This window comes from Strongylocentrotus purpuratus, unplaced genomic scaffold, assembly GCF_000002235.5.
Source record: "Strongylocentrotus purpuratus isolate Spur 01 unplaced genomic scaffold, Spur_5.0 spur5_scaffold_10, whole genome shotgun sequence".
NCBI lineage: Eukaryota > Metazoa > Echinodermata > Echinoidea > Camarodonta > Strongylocentrotidae > Strongylocentrotus > Strongylocentrotus purpuratus.
Genome location: NW_022145595.1, coordinates 9817989 through 9838190, shown reverse-complemented (window position 1 = coordinate 9838190; position 20202 = coordinate 9817989). Strand labels below are relative to the sequence as shown.

Here is a 20202-nt window from a genome sequence, read left to right as displayed (position 1 = left end):
TTTGTGTTCTAGATGGGTATTGAAGTAAATTCAGCTTGGTTGCCAGTTTGGCAACCTTGGGCAACTTTTTTAATAGCCATATTAGCATAATCATCTAATTAGCATATGTGCAATATGTAATAATGTTGCTTATCTCAATCCAGGAAGCCTGAAAACATGGATAATGTGACTTTTAAAGGGTTTTATATGACAAGGAATTCATTTATGACATCAATTTTTATCTCTAAGTAATACAATTGTCTTAAATAGCATAATTAACATAATATGTACAATATATGGACTTCATTGTTTATCTATAAAGCCTAAAAATGGTACAATGCAACATTGTAAATCACTTTTGAAAGATTAATCATTAATTCATGGGAAGATATTCCATGTATATGTAGTATAATCAGCCTAATTAGCATATACACTGTATGTGAAATATGTAATAATGTTGTTAATCTTAATCCAGGAAGCCTGAAAACATGGATAATGTGACTTTTCAAGGATTTTCCATGACGAGGAATTCATTTATGACACCAATATTTATTTTTGAGTAATGCAATTGTCTTAAATAGCATGATCAGCTAATTAGCATATGTACGATATATGGACTTTATTGTCATTGTTTATCTATAAAGCCTAAAAATGGCGCAATGCACCATTGTAAATCACTTTTGAAAGACTACGCATTAATTCATTAGAAAATATTCCATGTAAATGCCGTATAATTAACCTAATTAGCATATACACTGTATGTGCCATATGTAATAATGTTGCTAATATTAATCTAGGTAGACTGAAAACATGGATAATATGAATTTCTGGGGTTTTCCATGACGAGTGATTCAGTTGTGACACCATTTATTATTTTTAAGTAATGCAATTGGCTTAATATGTAATTATTGTACTAATATGCCTAATTAGCATATATGTAGAATATCAATTCAAATCGTATGTCCAATGTGGTGGTTATCTTGGTCTTAAGGCAATGTTGTCGAACCTCATGAAATGTCTAGGAAATTACGAGGTCATCATACGCATTGATGGTTGGGCTTCAGTCCTTGGATTTAGAGAGACTGTCGGATACACACTGAAGATGGTTAAAGCAGATGATAATGATGGAATTGATGATGTGGTGAGACAGGTACGTACATAGGCCAGGGATGTTGAATACAACAGTGCGAACTATGATCTGTCTATGTTAACCAAAGCCAGAACCATTGAGAGTACAAGCCCGACGTTGCTCAAGCTAGTGGCAGAATTCCTGGATAAGTCATATTATCCATGTTTTCAGGCTTCCTGGATTAAGATTAGCAACATTATTACATATTGCACATACATTCTAATTAGGCTAATTATACTACATCTACATGGAATATCTTCTCATCAATTAATAATTAGTCTTTCAAAAGTGATTTACAATGTTGCATTGCATCATTTTTAGGTTTTATAGATAAAAATGACAATGAAGTCCATAATATATCGTACACATGCTTATGCGCTCATTAATGCTCATTGTGCTATTTAAGACAATTGCATTACTCAGAACCAAAAAGTGGTGTCATAAAGGAATTCCTCGTCATATAAAACACTTGAAAAGTCGTATTATTCATGTTTTCAGGCCTCCTAGATTGAGATTAGCAACATTATTACACATTGCACATATATGCTTATTAGATTATTAGGTTAATTAGGCTAATTATACTACATATACATGGAATATCTTCTCATGAATTAATGATTAATCTTTCAAAAGTGATTTACAATGTTGCATTGCACCATTTTTAGGCTTTATAGATAAACAATGACAATGAAGTCCATATATTGTACATATTATGCTAATTATGCTATTTAAGACAATTGTATTACTTAAAAATAAAAATTGGTGTCATAAATGAATTCCTTGTCATATAAAACCCTTGAAAAGTCATATTATCCATGTTTTCAGGCTTCCTGGATTGAGATAAGCAACATTATTACATATTGCACATATGCTAATTAGATGATTATGCTAATATGGCTATTAAAAAAGTTGCCCAAGGTTGCCAAGCTGGCAACCTGGCTGAATTTACTTCAAAACCCATCTAGAACACAAATCAACCAAAAAACCTTGTACTTAACAGCTTTTCCGGGTCTGAAAAACTTCTACAGGACTACTCTGTCAGACCGTCAACCATTTCACATTTATTCAAAATTGCTTTTGATGATCAACTTGCACTGTTCACATTGATGTATATTTCATATGTATTGTAATTTGTTGTTTTGTTTAATATGTAATTGTTTATTGTTGTATTTTGTTCTTTATAAATATAGCACTTAGAGACTTCGGTGGTAAGCGCTTTATAAGCACCGTTTTTTAAAATTAATATCATTATTACTACTACCACCCACGCTTTTTTAGAGCAGTTTCTAGGGCTCTCCAGCCGTCTTTGACCACTCATCATCTGCCTCCATTCCATCTAGCACTCCTACACTCCATTCATAACTCTTGTATATTTCATACATCATATCCGCATCAATCCAATATAAACCATGTTCACATATATGTTCTTTGTATTTACAAACAGGAGTTTATTTCTATTTAATTAGTTGTAAATATTCTTGTTATCCCTTAATGATGCTATACATGATTTACCATGAACATTTCTTAAATCATAAAAACAAAGCACATAAATAAAAAGGATAAAAAGAAATAAAATTTGAACAAGAATATTTTACATAATATAAGAATGAGGAATGCCATGTAAAAATAAATAAAGTGTGCTGTTTTTTCAATAAAATAAAACAGATAATGACATAGCATGATGGTAATTATTTGAATATATATTATGATGATATTCTCCCACAAGAAAAGTGAAATAAAAAAAAGATAAAATCAATAAGGGAGAAAAAAATATAGCCATCTTTTAAAATGCCCAGGCTTAGGTTTTTTTTGCTAGACAACATGAAATAAATGAAATAGAAATATGTGAATACTAAACAGACATGAAGTCATCTCATACCAGTTACATAAAATGAGGAAATAAAATAAATGCCTATACAACTTGAAAACAAGTAAATGTATTCATAATCTCTACATAAAATACTTGTTGGAATATTGAGGCAACAAATGTGCAACAATGAAATGATTATTTGTTACATGATATTAAATATGTATATATCACCCACATTGATCAAGGTTACAATTTGGTGAATATACAGCATTTCAAATGAAACTATATGGTTCAAGTCAACAGCAATATTACTTTGAAGATAATACAAGGGTACCGGTATCTAACTCTGGAAGCTAAAAAGGGACATGGGAATAAAACTTGTTGAATATTTCCTATTTTTCCACTACTATCAAAAGACACATGTGCCGAGTACCCTGATGATCTGTCCAAGATTTCTGATGGATTTCAGTGTAAACATCTGAAGCCAGGGGATGCCCTATGAGGCTACCAGTTATCCCCTGTCTGACTGAGGCTACCCTGCATAGCAACCCCAGAGAGGTTTGTATGGACATTGGTTGACTCACAGCACAAACATTTGTTTTACACTTGGTCGTCATACAGGGAAACTTATTTGCCAGAGGAATGCAAGTCATTTTTACCTCAAAAGTGTAGCAATAAAAGAAAAATATTATTGTTGCAAATTTAGACGTAATCAATTTAGCCCTAAAAATAAATTTTGTCTTGACAGGGTTAACTCATAATGAATTCAAGTCAGCTGTTCCATGGGGATAGATTTGGTCCGTGTTACAGGATTGAGTATTTTTAAAGCCTGTATTAGCAGATAGTAATACTACTATTCCAATCGCAGTGATCGGTAGCATTGTCATTGTTATGGACAACCGAGATAATTCATGTCTGACCACTAGAACCCAATCCATGACTTAATTGTCATCATTTCCTGAGTAAAAGGAAATCAAACTGCAATTGATAACTACTCTAAAAGAAAGCAGAAAATCAGAAACAGACTGGTGCAAGTTTGAATGAAATTGGTCATATAATAAGAAAGTAATACATTTTTTGACAATTGTAATCATTGTACGTTAGGTCCTTCAAATTGGCTGAATCAGTAGTGTCCCTGTTCCATAGGATACCTGGGTGTTAACGTTATATTTGAAAATCTGAAACTTGTTGCCCTTGGAAGAGTTTTGCGCCAGAAGGAGATGTGTCTATAAAATGCTATCGATCACTGCATAAACAGTATGCTTTGTCCTTAAATTCAGGTCGATTATCTTAATCAGAAAATCAACATGATCGCAAACACCTTTAAAGCCCCACTGCACTACTTATAGCTACTTGTGCCCTCTGTATAGCAAACAATGCCTAATCGGTGACCATTAGTCCCCCATGGTCCCCTTTTTCTTAATGTTAATTGACAGCTGATTTGATGAGATAACCACCTTTCAGTGACCATGCAGGGAGGTCCAATCCCTCCTGACCAAACTAGTGCAGTGGGGCTTTAAAAGTCTGTTCAATGGCAACACACTACCTAGCAGTAAAGGAGAATGGTTCAATGATCACATTATACAAAGGCTATGGCGAGATACAGATTTTAAAACTTTTTGTAACTTCCACTCCATCCTCCCCTTCCTCGTCCCCCATATCCTCCTCCTCCCCCTCGACCTCTCCCGCCCCCACCACTCCTGTTACCCCATCCTCCTCCTCCTCCTCCTCTCCTGTATCCTCCACCCCTTCCTCCCCCATAGCCTCCACCTCCTCTTCGGTCGTCAAAGGATCCCGACTGGGTAGGGACGAGGAGCTCTGGCAGTTCTGTCGCGATGGTGAGTTGAGCTTCAGACGTGTCCTGCCATAATGACTGTAATAGCAAGAAAGAAAAAAATTAGAAAAAAATTGCAATTAAATCTTTGCAGTGGTGTTTAATGAGCTATGGGAGGGCATTATGTCCTACTAAGGAGCCCAAGAAGACAGGTGAATAATGGATGAAACATGAATCGCTGTCAATGAAAAGATGTAATAAGTGGTCAGGCTCAACACAGGATGCCTTCAATTTCATTGTGAGCAATTTTGTGGTAACCAACATACTTGAACAGTATATCAAATCCCAACTATGACCTTACCAAATATATGATATCTTTAACATGTAATACTATTCATACTATTCAGAAAATTTTGAAAAATGGGTGGATAGTGATTCTTTACAATTTTGATACATTTGGATGCCCCTGTGGATGTTTTAAAAGCACTAGAAATTTTAGCCCCTAAAACACTTTTGATTTCAAGAAAAATTTAATATAAAGATTTACCGGCGCTTCCAGTAAATTTTGATAAATTTCAAAAAAGCTCCTACGGCCGTACAATGGTAGCTGCGACCCTGAAAATATCAAAATATGTAGTTATGGTATGTAATTTCCGAATGGGAATAGCTAATTGGCCGATTTTAGTCAAGAAACATTGTTTTATAGCTTAGTTAATATCTTGACTTTGAGAGGGAGCTATACAACATAAAGTGTTTATTATTTACAATTTCATAACTTTAGAGTCGATTTCGACCGCGACAACGATCAGTGAATATTGTAGGATCGCATACGCTTCCAATATGTTCATTTGAACCAAATACACGACCCCATACCAAAACTTTGTATTACCTTTGTTTATAGAGAAGGTTGAGTTCTGGGAAAGGTGAAAAATAATTTGTAAGCTTTTTATTTATTTTATATATCAGTGTGCATGAGTTCCATCAAAAAAAAGTAATTTAAAAATGATCGCTCTTTAAATGCTGTCAGTAAATTATGATTCTCTGCACATGGAAACCAACTACCCACCCACTTTAAAGGATAAACCTCATCGGTCAAATCACTATATATATAGATCCTTACCAGTAGATAGTCCTTGTGGTCATCTGAAACATCAAAGACTGCCGCAGTCTGATCCTTGCACAGACGGATGCCCTTGATGGCATTCCGTGAGTCACGGTCAATGTAGCGTCCAAGGGTCTTGAAGACATCACCGATGTCCATCAGCTGCGATTGCGTCTCAAGGAGGAACGTGGTCTTACCCTGTGTGAGAATGACAATATAGCTTGTGATTCAAATGGTCCTCTTATGCACCCGTGTTGGTGGATATCATAGACAGCTAATCCATCAATCGGTTCTTGAGGTAATGCGATTACGAGAACAAGAAATACAGATGTACGGACGTATGCAAGATTGGATGGACAACCAGAAAACATAATGACTCCGGGTACTTTGTAGCGAGGAATAAAAATGATAGAAACTGGATGAACTTCAGCAATGCAACCTATTCTTCTTCTACTTCTAATTCTACTGCTACTGTCGAAACCTCTACTTCTATTACTACTTCATACTAACATGACACCCAGGGGTCTACACCAGCAGTGGTCAACGGACAAATCATCCTGTTAAATTTGGCCCTCCCCTGAAGTGTTCCACACTTCCACCTTTATGTTAATATGCTTTTGAATTGCTTCCTAACTCACCTATATCCCAGACTAATCTGGTTATTTTCAGCTCCTCTTGACATGGGTTAGGGGGGACTCCCAACATTACCGATCGCCGCAAAATTGTAAATAGATCTCAACAATCTCGCGAAGAATTTGAATCCATCATATGTCTGCCATAACGTTGCTACTTTTACCATCCTACTTCTAATACTATGGTCTTGCGTCTACAAGGACCTCCACGATCGCAAAAAGAACACAAATCCATCTTACGTCTGTCATTAACATTGCATCTACTTCTCCTTCTACTATTTCTACAGTTATTGCTATCCTTGTGCCTCTACATGGATATTGAAAATCCCATGAAAGATCTAATCTGCCATATGACTACGATTAACTTTACTTCTATTTCTACTGCTAGTATTTCTACTTCTACTACTAAGTTCTCACCTCTTCTGCCGTTAGCAGTGATCTTGTCTTCATGGCTGTGGAACCTGTTATGTGAGCCAGAGCTGCCGCTAGCGCCGCCACCGCCCCCTTCTCAGCTATGATGGCCTCTGCTGCACTCTTGAACATAGCCACCATCTCGGGCTGTACAGCGCCCAGTAAACTAAAGTTAAAGAAATAAAATGGGAATATAATAATAGTTCGTTCATGTATAGTGCTTTTCAGGACCACAGGCCCTCTCACAGCGATTTACAGATATATATTATTATCCCGGTCATCAGATTCAGGCTCACCTGCTCATCTAACCACATTGATTTTTGCTACTACTGGGTGAACACCTGGGTGGAGTGTGGCAAATGTAGATCAATGTCTTGCCAAAGGACATTAGTGCTGCGGCGGGACTTGAACCGTGGTCCTTGTGATCTAAAGTCTGGTGACATATCCACTTGACCAGGACATATACATTGTGGAGGTGTCTTGGTTTAGTGGTTCATTCACTTGACTCTCATTAAGAGGGTTGAGGGTCCAAATCCCAGCTCAGCAAGGCATTAACAAAAACAAAATCCGGGATTTAGCTCATGCTGCAGTGATAATAAGCTAGTTCACGGTTGCAGTCTGAGCATGAGCAGATAAAGGTCATTGCAGAACAAATTGTGAAATACACGGTGACAAATTACTGGATACGTGCTCATGAAAGTTATGTAATCATTATTCATTTATGCACTCCATGATACGCAGGTGGAAGTATTCTTTGAAAAGGGGAAACAAAGGCTATTTATGGAGCACCTCCATCGCTGTAGGAGTGATTATTTTAAAATGTACAAAGTGGGACCTCTTCATGTTTGAAGATCTGTGGATATTCGGGGTCATTGCAGTAATGTGCTAACCGTGAACTGGTCTATTATAAACCTTTAGGTCAGTCAGGAACTCCATGACTTTTACAAGCCGATCGCCTGTCTAATCATCAAGATATTTATGATTGATTTTGAAAACCGTTCGCTGAACGGTTTTCATAACACTACAGTCTATTGGGAAAAATAAGTAAGGTAAAACCGGTCACTAAAAGGTTTTACTTTTTTGAGGCACTTCTTGATCATTTTGAAGCACGATTTTTTTTAGGGCTTCAATATTACACCATATCACAGACACTGATAACACGTAGGGCCGTGTATCTCAGATTTAACATTGTTAAACAATCCCTTTAATCTACGTTTGCTACTCTGGCATTCAGGCAAATTCAACATGTTAGAGATTATTTGATTACAACCCACCCAAACCTGCCAACATTTGAAAATAAGAATTAGGAATTTTTAGCACGGTATGCCTTCGAAAATAAGAAATCGCACTTGCAGCGGTAATGTAACTGGCAATACGCGGTAAATCTGTACCAAAAAGCGAATACAAATTCGCCGCTCGATCATGCAGCCATTCAACGCACATGAAACATGAACTCTCAAATCGAGCACATGATAAAACAAGTTTAATTTTGCATTTTAGCACAGACAAAAAAACACCCCCAAAATCTGAATATTCCGGATTTTCAGGTCCTAGACATCCAGAAAAACAGAATATTCCGGATTATTTGTAAGGGTTGGCAGGTATGCCCACCTATTCCATAAACAGCAGCCCACGTTATCTCAGTCTTAAAAATTAAAATTCTGCAATATTCCTTTCCCTGAATTATATTATTACAACAAATTGATTACAAATGCAATCAGCTTTTACAAATTCTTGACATGATTGAACTAAAACACCATGTATTTCCAACTTGCAAAACTTCTCGCAGGGAAAAAAAGGTCATCATTAAGAATATAAAGAGAGAATGAGGTTACAATAGTTTCTGATTTTACAATGTAAAATCTGAGATGCATGGCCCTACGTGTTAACAGTGTCCGTTATATGGTGCAATATTGAAGCCCTAAAAAGAATTGCGCTTCAAAATGATCATGAAGTGCCTCAAAAAAGTAAAAAATCTTTTGAGCGACTGGTTTTACCATACTCATTTTCCCCAATAGGCTATAGTGTACTAAAAACAGTTACCAAAACGTAAAATTAAATTTTGATTTCCAATCCTAAATATCTTGATAACCAGACAGGCGATGTGCTTGTAAAAGTCATGGGATTCCTGACTGACCTAAAGGTTTATAATTATCATTGCAGCATGAGCTAAATCTAGGATTTTGTTTCGGAATCTGAGGCAATGTTACCGAGTCACTTTAAGAAATTTCTTTCTGACTTACTCTGTAACATCTTTGACGGATGACTTGATGATGTCACTTGGCTGGGGAGCCGACACTCGTTTGAACTTGATGCCCTGTAAGGGTTATGGGGAGAAAGAAATTGATTTAGACAGAGTCACTTGGTCGCGTGTATGGCTTCACCTACTGCTAAAAAATCAAAGGCATCAGGCAGATATGCTCTCTCTCTCTCTTAGTGCCATATCGTTTGACTTTGGTGATCATGCTGTTCCACAACCCTCGGCTCCTAGCCTTCTGTATTAGTACCACTCCCAGTTCTTTCACTCCTCTCTCTTCCAACAATTTCTGCAGACTGCCTATCCAAAGTATCCTCCTTCTTCCCCTACTCCTTCTTCCCACAATTTTCCCTGTCAAAGTAAGATTCTCTAGGCCTTCTTTACATGTAATGTGACCCATGAACTTCAACTGCCTAATCAACATCTCACGTATCATTTTCCTTTGCACTCCAGCTCGTGTAAGAACTTCCTCATTACTAACTTTGTCGGTCCAGGGGATTTTCATCATTCTTCTTAGAAACCACATTTCACAACTTTCCAAACGCTTTTTAGTTTCAGAGGCTAAAGTCCATGTTTCACTACCATACATAAGTACTGGGTAGATGTAACAATTCAATACCCTTATTCTGGTCCTCATACACATTGTTCGATTTGTCAGAATTTTGCCTAACTTCGAAAATGCAGATTTAGCCAGAGCTATCCTTCTCTTGATCTCTGTCTCGCATCTGGCATCCTCGGTAATCATGCTACCGAGGTAGTTAAATGAGGAGACTTGTTTAATAGTCTGTTCTTTGGGTTTCAAGTTACATTTTGGACTGCTCTTCTTGGATTATCTTAGGCAGATATGCAGCATCAGGAAACCCTCCATCCAACTCCTATGAGGCGTTGCAAGAAAGTTGCAATCAATTGCGAATCCTCAAAACCAAGCCTAAGTCTTGCGATTAATTCCAAATTTGCATAAGTAAGAGAGAGAGGGGGGGGGGGGGGGGGGAGAATAAAAGCTAATAAAAGCTAGATCTAGTTACCGGTAACTCAATTTAATTGTTAAAACTTTAACATTATCTTAGGAAATTTAGGAGACTAGTGGGGTGTTGCAAGAAAGTTGAGTTGCAATCAATTGCAAATATCAGTTGCAAATTCTGCAACTTGCAATCGATCGCAACTCTCTTGCAACGCCCCACTAGTGTAGGCGATACTGGTGGAGTCATGTGTTATTACTAGAGATAGGGGGAACTGCAAGCAAGTTGTAACGCTTAGTGATTCTAATAAGCGCTATATAAAAAACTGAGTATTATTATTATTATTATTACAAAATAAAGATGAACTCTTGAAAGTAATATTTTTGTGGCATTTTGGGACTTATACAATATTTTTCTCTCTACAAGTATTAATCAAAGGCATTACTTTATGGTATTTCCATCTAGCTTTTATTGCCCATTTTTCTGTTGTTTGGAGGATCTACGTCAGTTATGCTCTTCAGTTTCATTGTTCATGATTTATATATTTATCTATTTATTTAATAATTCTATTTAAACAGGGTAGCTCCCTCAAAATCAAAACTGTTTTTCTGAGGCCCCATATAAATTAATGAGGAAATTGAACACTTTAATATACATTTCAAAGTGTTTTTTCTTTTAAACCTTACTGTACTGGGGGGGAGGCCCCCCCCCCCCCTCAACGTTTTCAGCTTGGAATTTTGAATTGTTGTTTCATGACTTTTTCACCTCAAGTCTTACGCACATTTTGATACCATTTTCGTCGAAATCGGATATACCTGTAAGGTGTTACATAACAATTAGTATGCAAATGTCATCAAAAATATGCTATAATTGCATATATTCATGTACAAGCAGAAATGTGAATACTATGAATTGATATCAAATTGCTTTTATATCTTTCTCAAAGTAACTTGATGTATTCCAGAACAAAAGAATACATTAGAAATAAAACAATAGATATAATAAGAAATAAAAAACAATAAAATACAAAAGAAAATAAATATTTGAAAATCGCATCAAATTTGCATAAATTATCTTATTAATTACATCAAAATAACTATTTTGTGTTAGAACAGAAGTTTCATATGAATAATGGGTTTCAATTAACATTCAAAAAGTGGAGTCTGACAATTTTTGTAATGATTCTAGTTCCCTGTATATTTCTAGATTTGATATTCATGAATGCGTATTCAAGATTATGCAAATTAACCTATGCATTTTCAAATATCATGAAAATAATGTAACCTCATGAATTTAAGATGAAGGAAACATTTATTCAATACATTTTCAACATTCTTCATTCTACAGACAAATATGAAGAGTTTTCTGTAAAATGCATAAAATTAGCATTTTGCATAATGAATTAGGCTATAACGACAAAAATTTGCATATTAGGAAAAAACATGCAAATTTTCGCTTTCATTGGACTTTCGACGGCCGAGATCATGGTGGGGGGGGGGGGGGCCTGGGACGAGATGCTCAAAATAGCCCAGTACAGTAAGGGTTAAGCATGATATAAACCTGAAAAATAGATATTTGTCCAGCTTAGACAATATCATACCAGTCCTGTCAAATTTACAGGTGAATACTTCAAAGAAAAACATGGTATTCATCTTTGAATTATACATAATATCAGTCATAGGCCTATTCAAGATATCATGAACTAAAAGCAAATTTGTCTTAGAATTGTAGCACTTTTTATTGAAAAACATAAGTTTGAGGAAACTTGGCCCAAGAGCTGAATCTGAATGTGTTCATGAGTTATCATGGACTTACCGCTTTGTATTCTACTTTCTGTAGATCCCTCTCTTCCTGTCGCTTGTAGAAACAGACACAGACTCCATTACGACCAGCTCTCCCGGTCCTCCCTGATCGATGGATGTAAGAATCCACATCCTGGAAGACACAACGTGACCATAGGTTATACATCGAGGAGAGAATCAGGTGCAGCAGCCAATAAATTGATCATTTTACCATTCCACTATCAGAAAATTAAATTTCAGGGTAAAACACACTGTAGGTGATGAAATTCCTGTTTGTTGAGAGTGTATCAACCCTCTATTCTACAGGGGTGATAGTGAGCACTAAAAATTTTTTTTTTTTTTTTCCCCTCAACCACGCCCCACTTCAGTAAAAAAAATGGCATCTAAAACATTCCCCCCTTTCGAGTAAGAAAATTGGGAAAATTGGGAAAAAAATAAGGCAAAATAGGGAAGAATAGAGAAAATAAGAGGGAAATTGGGAAAATCGGGATAAAAAAGGGAATAAGAAAAAAAAATTGGTAAACCGATTTAAATCGGGTTTTTATCAGGCCTGATACTAGAAACACAAATAAGATGCTAAGGATACCCAAATGTACAAAAACACAGGGTTACCCCGGTGTAACAGTCCCTCTACACACACTCAAACACTCACACAGGGAGGAGAGACCCCGAGGATTACAGTGATTCAGTTTGAGTTTTTGGCCTCCCAGGCACAGGTGACGCAAATTACTTAAAATCAATAATATAAATTTAATTATTAATTAATCATGGATGTTATCTTACAATATCAGGCAAATGTGTTAGTTGATAGCCATGCAACAATATATATACAAGAAATTTCTTTCCAAACCCCTCATTTGAATAATATATATGTTAGCTTTGACACTCTTATTATAATCATGATATGACTTACCCTCGGCGGATTACACTGGATGACTAGATCAACTTCCGGTATGTCTAACCCCCTCGCTGCTACGTCAGTGGTGACCAGACACTGGAACTTGCCCTCTCGGAAACCCTGTTGAAGCACAGGAATAGAAGAGGAAAATATAAATTTGGTAATTCGAAAGGATCACATTGAATTACTGCGAAATTGCAAAGCCATCCTCCTTTCAAAGTGACAGAATAATCAGCTAGTCCATTGCAGTACTCATGAGTGGGGGCGGGGGGGGGGGGGGGGGGGGGGGGTGGAGGAAAGAAATTGAGAGGTTTGCATGGTAACAATGATGGGGTTAAAATTTCAGAGTTTTTACATATAAACCACTGAAAGATCAACCCCGGTGTAGTGGCCCACCTGCACACCCCAGTATAGTACAATACATTACTCTGTAAAAGAGGGATGTACTCCAATGGAAGAAGAAGAATGACCTCTGACCTTTAGAGTGACCTCTCGCTGTGTCTGAGGTATATCTCCATGCATGACCTGCGTCTCTTGCTTCACGTCAGAGCTCATGGCCAGCTCGTTGGCATCCCTCTTGGTCTCACAGAAGACCATGCAGCGGCCGTCCAAACCCCCGTAAACCTTGATGACATCACTAATGACCTGTGGTCGGTCAAAATAGCTGCAGTTGATGGCCAGATGCTGGAGAAAAGAGACAGGAATGACATTGAATGAGAAATAATACAGGATAATAAAGGAGTGTTTTCAAAAGGTTGCCTTCATTGCCAGCTTGGGTGTAAGAAGAAATGGTTTGGTTTTATTCTTCACGGAACTTTGGAGCTCAGCGTACAATTCAGGTGATCAGTCACCCTACAGCCGAAATCTTGAAGAGAGGGGTGGGGGTGGGTGGGGGCACTTATCCCATCTAATAGACTAGGGGGGGGGGGGGGGGGTAACTAAGGGGTTACTTTCACTGTTTCCCAGCTACAAATGACTGTAGTACATGTAGGTTGTACATGTACCATATAATCTACGACACTGTGGCAGTCTTGGGTTTTGATGGATGGCAAATAGAGGGTTAACCATTTTGATTCGGCACTTGAAGAAAAAAAACTCATATATTTGTGGGTCAGGAATCCATACACCCTTCTTAAAGTCAGTCACTGAATCAGTATATAATAATAAATAGATCAATTTATATATACTCTACTGTGCTGTGATGAAAACAAAACTCCTAACAGTGCTACTTTACAGACACAATAAAACAAAACTATTCAAAAGCTCCTGAAAACAAGCGTGTCTTCAACAACAACTTTTCTAGATATCTTACCTGAACTGTTGTAGCTGTCTTCATCCTGTCCCTACCTACAAGGTCGACCTTCTTGAGATCCTTGCGCATGTACTTGACTGCAGTCTGGTAGACCCAGGGAGGGACAGTGGCTGAGAAGAGCAGTGTCTGGGGGTTGTTAGGGGCTTCCTCTCCATCACCAGGTTGACCTTGGAAATGAAAAAGAGAGAAAAGTGAAATTTATAGCGATTGTTAACTATTGAGAAGAGCAATGTCTGTGGGTTGTTAGGGGCTTCCTCTGAAGCACCAGATTGACCTTCGAGGTAAAAGAAAGAAAAGTGAAATTTCATAGCGATTGTTGACTATTACTTGTAGACCCAGGGAGGTACGGTGGCTGAGAAGAGGAGTGTCTGCGGGTTGTGACGGACTTCCTCTCCAGAGGCCAGATAATGAGTCTGAATCTTTGAGTATAGAAACTGATATATATATTGTTGTATTGATATGACTTGATTTGCCAAATAAAGTACTACTAATAATAATAATACCATATTCCTGATGAAACACATAATCCTTGTCACATACCAGTCTTGTAAGCAGCACCGAGGATCTCCTCCACCGATTCCGCAAACCCCATGTCCAGCATCCGATCCACTTCGTCCAACACGACGTGCTTCAGCTTGGACAGGTCCAGGGTGTTCTTGCGGATGTAGTCCAGGATGCGTCCGGGCGTTCCCACGACGACGTCCAGACCCCGCCGGATGGCCGACTCCTGGGGCCAGTAGGAGGTGCCTCCGTAGATGCAGGTGGTGCTGAGGTGCGGACCAATGGCTTCAAAGTACTCCGATATCTGGTGGTGGGATGACAGAACGCAGGAAGATAACAAATGTTATGATATAATGAAATGCTGCTTAAATGTGAACGTCCTGATTAAGCAAGAGCCCAAGCTGGTATGACATGACGGAGCTTGAACAAATGTAAGCACTTGTTTATAAGAACAAGCAAAAGCAAGCACGTTTCGCAATTGGATGTAGGCAAATTATTTTTCTCTCAGGTGATTGGTACACTCTCATGGGAGTAAAGGGACCTGTTTCACAAACCCTTTTTCCAATGACAAATTGCAAAAATCAGTGACAAATCTGCTGATAACCAATCAGAAGCAAGGATTTCATTAGCTTAAAACAAATCTGTTACTTGTCACTGATGACAAGTTTTGTGAAATGGGGCCCCAGGAGAAGTTGGTTTTGCTTGGTTACCTGCTTGGCGAGTTCTCTGGTAGGAGCAAGGGCGAGGATGATGGGTTGTCGGCCGCTCTTCTGAGGGAACTGCTGCCATTTCTCGACCAGCGGGAGAACAAAGGATAAAGTCTTACCGGTTCCAGTTCCTGTAGGGGAGAAAAAATATTGTGACAGGAAGTGAGCACCAACATGTCATTGTGGTGGTCCTACGAGTCAGGACCAACCCTTTGTGACCATGTTGATGATATCTCTCCAGAATGTTTTTTCTCGAGCCATATGATGGGGTGAGACGATAGATAGACCTATTAACTGCCTTATACCAACGTTCCATCTATTTAAATCATGAGTTCATATTACAATTTTTTCGACACTTTAAGCTAATATATGTTCATAATCAAAGATCACTTCATAAAAAGGATTCAATATAATGCGATGATATACAAAATAAAGAATTGCACATGAATCAACTCCTAATCACACTTACGTGCTTGTGCTATGACATCAAAACCATCATCAATCGGCTTGAAAGTCTGGGCTTGAATGGGAAACAGGTATTTGACTCCTTTGGCTGTATGACAAAAATAAACGAAATAATAAACAAAATCAGCGTGTTACGATTCAGATACTTAAAATGTTTATGAGCCTTAAATTTTGAAGAAAAATGTATAGCATGCCTCTGCTTTAGGCCACAATGTACAGTCGGTCAGCGTCCATGTGTATTGCCTCACAATTAGCCGACACCAGATTTGGTTGAATAAATGACCTATTAATGATGTTATGAGTGCAATGGTGTCTGAATCAGCAAAACCTGTGATCCCATTAGAACATACTGCTACTTGCCTTTATATGTCAAGGGTGATGGAAATTTTATATTGGTGAAAATTGCATTAGGTGGGAGGCTAAAGCACAGTGCATTACACAAGAGCCGTCTGTCATAAAAGTGAAGTCCACTCTTGATGACTGACAACACCTATTATCAGGAAAAATGCTTGACCGGTGTCAAATTCCCCATGAAACCCAGCTACGTTGAGCCCTGAATTGTTCTCCCAGATTTTTGAGTGATTATTCACAATGGAAAGCTTTTGGCAACACTGTGTGGTAGCCTGAGCTGATACTTCGAACACAATGCTAAGCTCAAGAAATGTCCTCCCTTTTTCACAAGGATAGCTGACAGATATTATAAACATTGTATTTGCAATATTTACACATTAAACATATAAAACATATTCAGTCAATTTACATGTCCAAGGCAAAAAAAATCACCTGCATGCTACATTTTTTAAAGAATATATTGAGAAGACTTTGATAATTTCACAAGTAGATCAAGATGTAATCTTACATTACATGCACATGAAATTCACTACTTATAAAATAGCAACTTCATTATTTCATAAATTTCGCATATAATGATTTCTCTTCCTTAGTCCTTACCATGCAGTTTCTCAATGGTTTTGGGTCTTATGCCAAAATTTGAGAAGGCTCCTATCTTTTCTTGGGTCTCTTCATCTACTTCTCCCTGCGCAAGAAAAGAAGAAGAAAAAATACATATAATATATTTATCTACAAAATAAAAAGAAACAAAAAAAATACAAATGAGATAGCTTTCTACAAGATGGTCTGACAATAGATTGGGAATGGTGCACAAGATAGTCAATGGTCTCTCTGCTATTCCTTTGAAAGCATTATTTTCCTTCAACAAATCACGAACACGGAAGACCCAGATGCACAAAGCCAGAAGCGACGAAGACAAGTTTGCATTTGCCTAATGCTCTATCCCAAAATGGAACAGCCTTCCGGCAAATGAAGTGCACACCGACAGTCCATAGAACCTCCAGGAACTACTCCTGATGCATCAATTACCCTTATCCCATTAAAATGACTTGAATCTTATCAACTTGTATTTCCTGTCAAGCAATAATTATTGAGAATGGTTTACAAATTAAAAATCTAATACAATATGAAACAAAATCCTACTTTGTTCATTCATAGATATTTACATGTAGTAAATTCAATTTTGTTTCAGGTCTGAACTAAAATTCTCCTAATCCAACTTGAGCATTTTCTTCATTAACATTCCTTTCCTTCAATAAGTTTTAAAAGGATATGTCTTTTTGTAAACATTCTGACAAGGAAAAAGAAGTAAGCTTGAGCATTCAGCAGTACCTGCTTTGATGATGATGGCTTTTCCTTTACGATGCCATTCTGTTGAACCTCTCCATTCTTCTCTTTCTTCACTTTCTTCTTCTTGATTTCATCTTCTCCTTCCTCATCAGAGCCCTTTTTCCTCTTCTTCTTTGGTTTCTCCTCTGATGGTGATTCCTCTTTAGAAGGAGATTCTATTTCTGCATCATCAGATTTAATTTTCTGTACAAAAAAAGAAGAAATAATAAAATGAAATTCATTTATAAATTCAAGCAACTGTCAGCAACACTCCCATGCCTATTTCATACTAAACTAAACTTACGCTTTTTTCATTCAGTATACATCAAATCGGAAACGTTTATTCAGCCATTATCGCGTACGGCTATTTTACGTTCGATCAAAAAAAGAAAAGAAAATTGACACAAAACAGGCAAGAAAGATAGCGACTTAGTTTTAAATCATGCCCATTATTTGAACAATTGTGGAAGATTGATATGATTTTTGGTGTGTTATAGTAAGGTATCTCCACGCCAGAGTTACAGGTCCAAAGTATGGTCACAGCTGTGAACAAGAACCCTTTTTTAATTCATTTTAATTTTAGATCTATCAATCTAGATTCTAGGTTGGGAGTTTTGACTAATCTGGTCATTCTGGGCAGAAATTGTAGAATTACACAACGCTGCCATCATCTATCATCATTCTAGTTTTGCTGAATGCACACGTGTGATGCGGAATTCAGATTTCTAAACGCGAACAAGATGCAAATCGTCATTGCAAATGCTTTCCGATTTCATCTCTGATTCTGAACAGCGCGCGGCTCTCACAACGACCACATGTCAGCCAGTCACCCTTGCCCAGCCGCAGCGGCTCCATCAATGGACGGAGCGTACACGTCACACTCGCACTCACTTCTTCGATTTAATTTCATGTTTACTCTGTAAATACATCTTATTCCAAAGTTTTCTCCAAAACATAACGCTTACCTTTTCCTTCTTTGATTTCTTTTTCTTACGAATTTCTCCATTTAATGATACATCATCACCATTCACCATTGCGATTTCTGGTATTTGCTGCGACATTTCAATGGTGGGCATTTAAATTTGCACGTGTTGAAAAGTGTGTCACGCTGGATTATTGCATGCACTACGTACACTACATGTACTGCATGCACTGTCTATGACTTCCGCATGGCCATGATACACGAAGTACGCACTACATACGTAAGTCTTATACAATAAATTTCCCTCATATAACGTGAAGCATTGGTGGTTCAGTGGTAGAATTCTCGCCTGCCACGCGGGGGACCCGGGTTCAATTCCCGGCCAATGCAAGTTTTTTATCTTCTAGGTTAGGTTTTATGACTATGAACCTCCTCTCTCTCTCTTCTCATTTCATTTTACTTCTTCTTTATTAAATTTAATACAATTTTTAAAGGTCGCAACATTTCTGCACAAGTTATACCTCAATTAGGAGCTTGTTTTATAGCAAGGTTCTACTCTATATGTGACCCGTATTTTATTAAAAATGTATAGGTTATATGCCGTTCATAAGAATTTAAGATAATAAATCAAACAGCACTTGTGCAAACTTCCAGTTCCCATTAACAACTTCACCTAAATATTAATAATACATAATTGTGATGTTTTGTTATTAATAAATTCAAAAATTCAAATTCAAACAGATAGAACAAATTGAAACAGGTTTTTATTTAGCTGTTAATGAACATTTTATTACAAACCAAAAAAATCATACAAGGTTCTAAGTACAGTTCTATATAACATACTTTTTTGCTGAGCAGTAGATATTATAGAATTTGTATTAGTCAAATACTGTACATATAATTTACATAAGATACATATAATTTACATTTATTAATGTAAAAGCCCAAGCAACATAACTGACATTATATATGTTTATAAGTAAATTATGTGCATGGCTTGACAGTTTGTCATTCTTTTCTATCGCTTTCATATTTGTGTTTATAGTGTAATGCCATGAAAACGATATATTTACAAAATTATATGAATCCTATATACATACATAATTTGATTTGCAAGCAAGATATTATTTTTATCTTGAATTCAAACATACAAGGAAATATTGTTCCAAGCACATAAAAAAATATCATGTTTAGAGATTACAAGGAGAGAATGGAAAAGAGACAGGAGGGATGAGAGAGAGAGAGAGAGAGAGAGAGAGAGAGAGAGAGAGAGAGAGAGAGAGATGGAGAGAAAATCACAGAGTCACAGACATAAAGATGAAAGATAAAGGCAGAATGTGCTTTCACAATTCCAAAATTATATTTCTTTTTATTCCATCCACACTTTTGAGTATTGAGTAATGTATTCCATTAGCTTTAAGCCCAGCACATACTACACGATCATCCTGTGATCTTATTGTCGAAAAAATGGTGATTGTATTAGATAGGAAATCTAATCAAACATCATATTCCTGATTTGGCTTCTAAATAATGATATAAATATTAACAACTGGAATTTTAATGCATTAAAACCCTTCTAGGGAGAAGAAAAGGCAAATCGGCTTCAAATCGTAGACACTCGCACTACTGGTCTGACGTCGCTACGATTCTGAGCCGATTTAGCTTTTCCTCTTCCAAGGAAACACAAAATCCATTGAATTTTAGATTTTTTTAATCACATGACTATTCAGATCCTCAATCATTTGGATTTTACATGTTTGAAAGTTCATATCAAATGCTATTGCACATTCTTCCAAAATCGGATCTTAATCTGATCGTATAGTTTGAGATGGGCTTAAGGAGCATAATAATCAGCAATAGTT

At 37.1% G+C, this 20202-nt stretch overlaps 1 protein-coding gene and 1 non-coding gene across 2 annotated transcripts; one reads left to right on the top strand and one right to left on the bottom strand.

Moving 5' to 3' along the window:
• Positions 1-3782: 3782 nt before the first annotated feature.
• On the bottom strand, positions 3783-18536 carry LOC581409 (nucleolar RNA helicase 2). Its single transcript, XM_030979417.1, has 14 exons — positions 18384-18536; positions 17422-17622; positions 16690-16774; positions 15743-15826; positions 15277-15404; positions 14606-14870; positions 14066-14232; positions 13231-13437; positions 12769-12873; positions 11869-11988; positions 9081-9154; positions 6844-7003; positions 5813-5992; positions 3783-4791 (listed from the first exon to the last, which is right to left on the bottom strand). Exons 1-14 carry the CDS (start codon positions 18492-18494, stop codon positions 4528-4530), a joined length of 2151 nt encoding a protein of 716 aa, XP_030835277.1. The 5' UTR covers positions 18495-18536; the 3' UTR covers positions 3783-4527.
• A 123-nt stretch (positions 18537-18659) lies between these two features.
• On the top strand, positions 18660-18730 carry TRNAG-GCC. Its single transcript has one exon. It is a non-coding gene; the product is annotated as a tRNA-Gly (tRNA).
• Positions 18731-20202: the final 1472 nt, after the last annotated feature.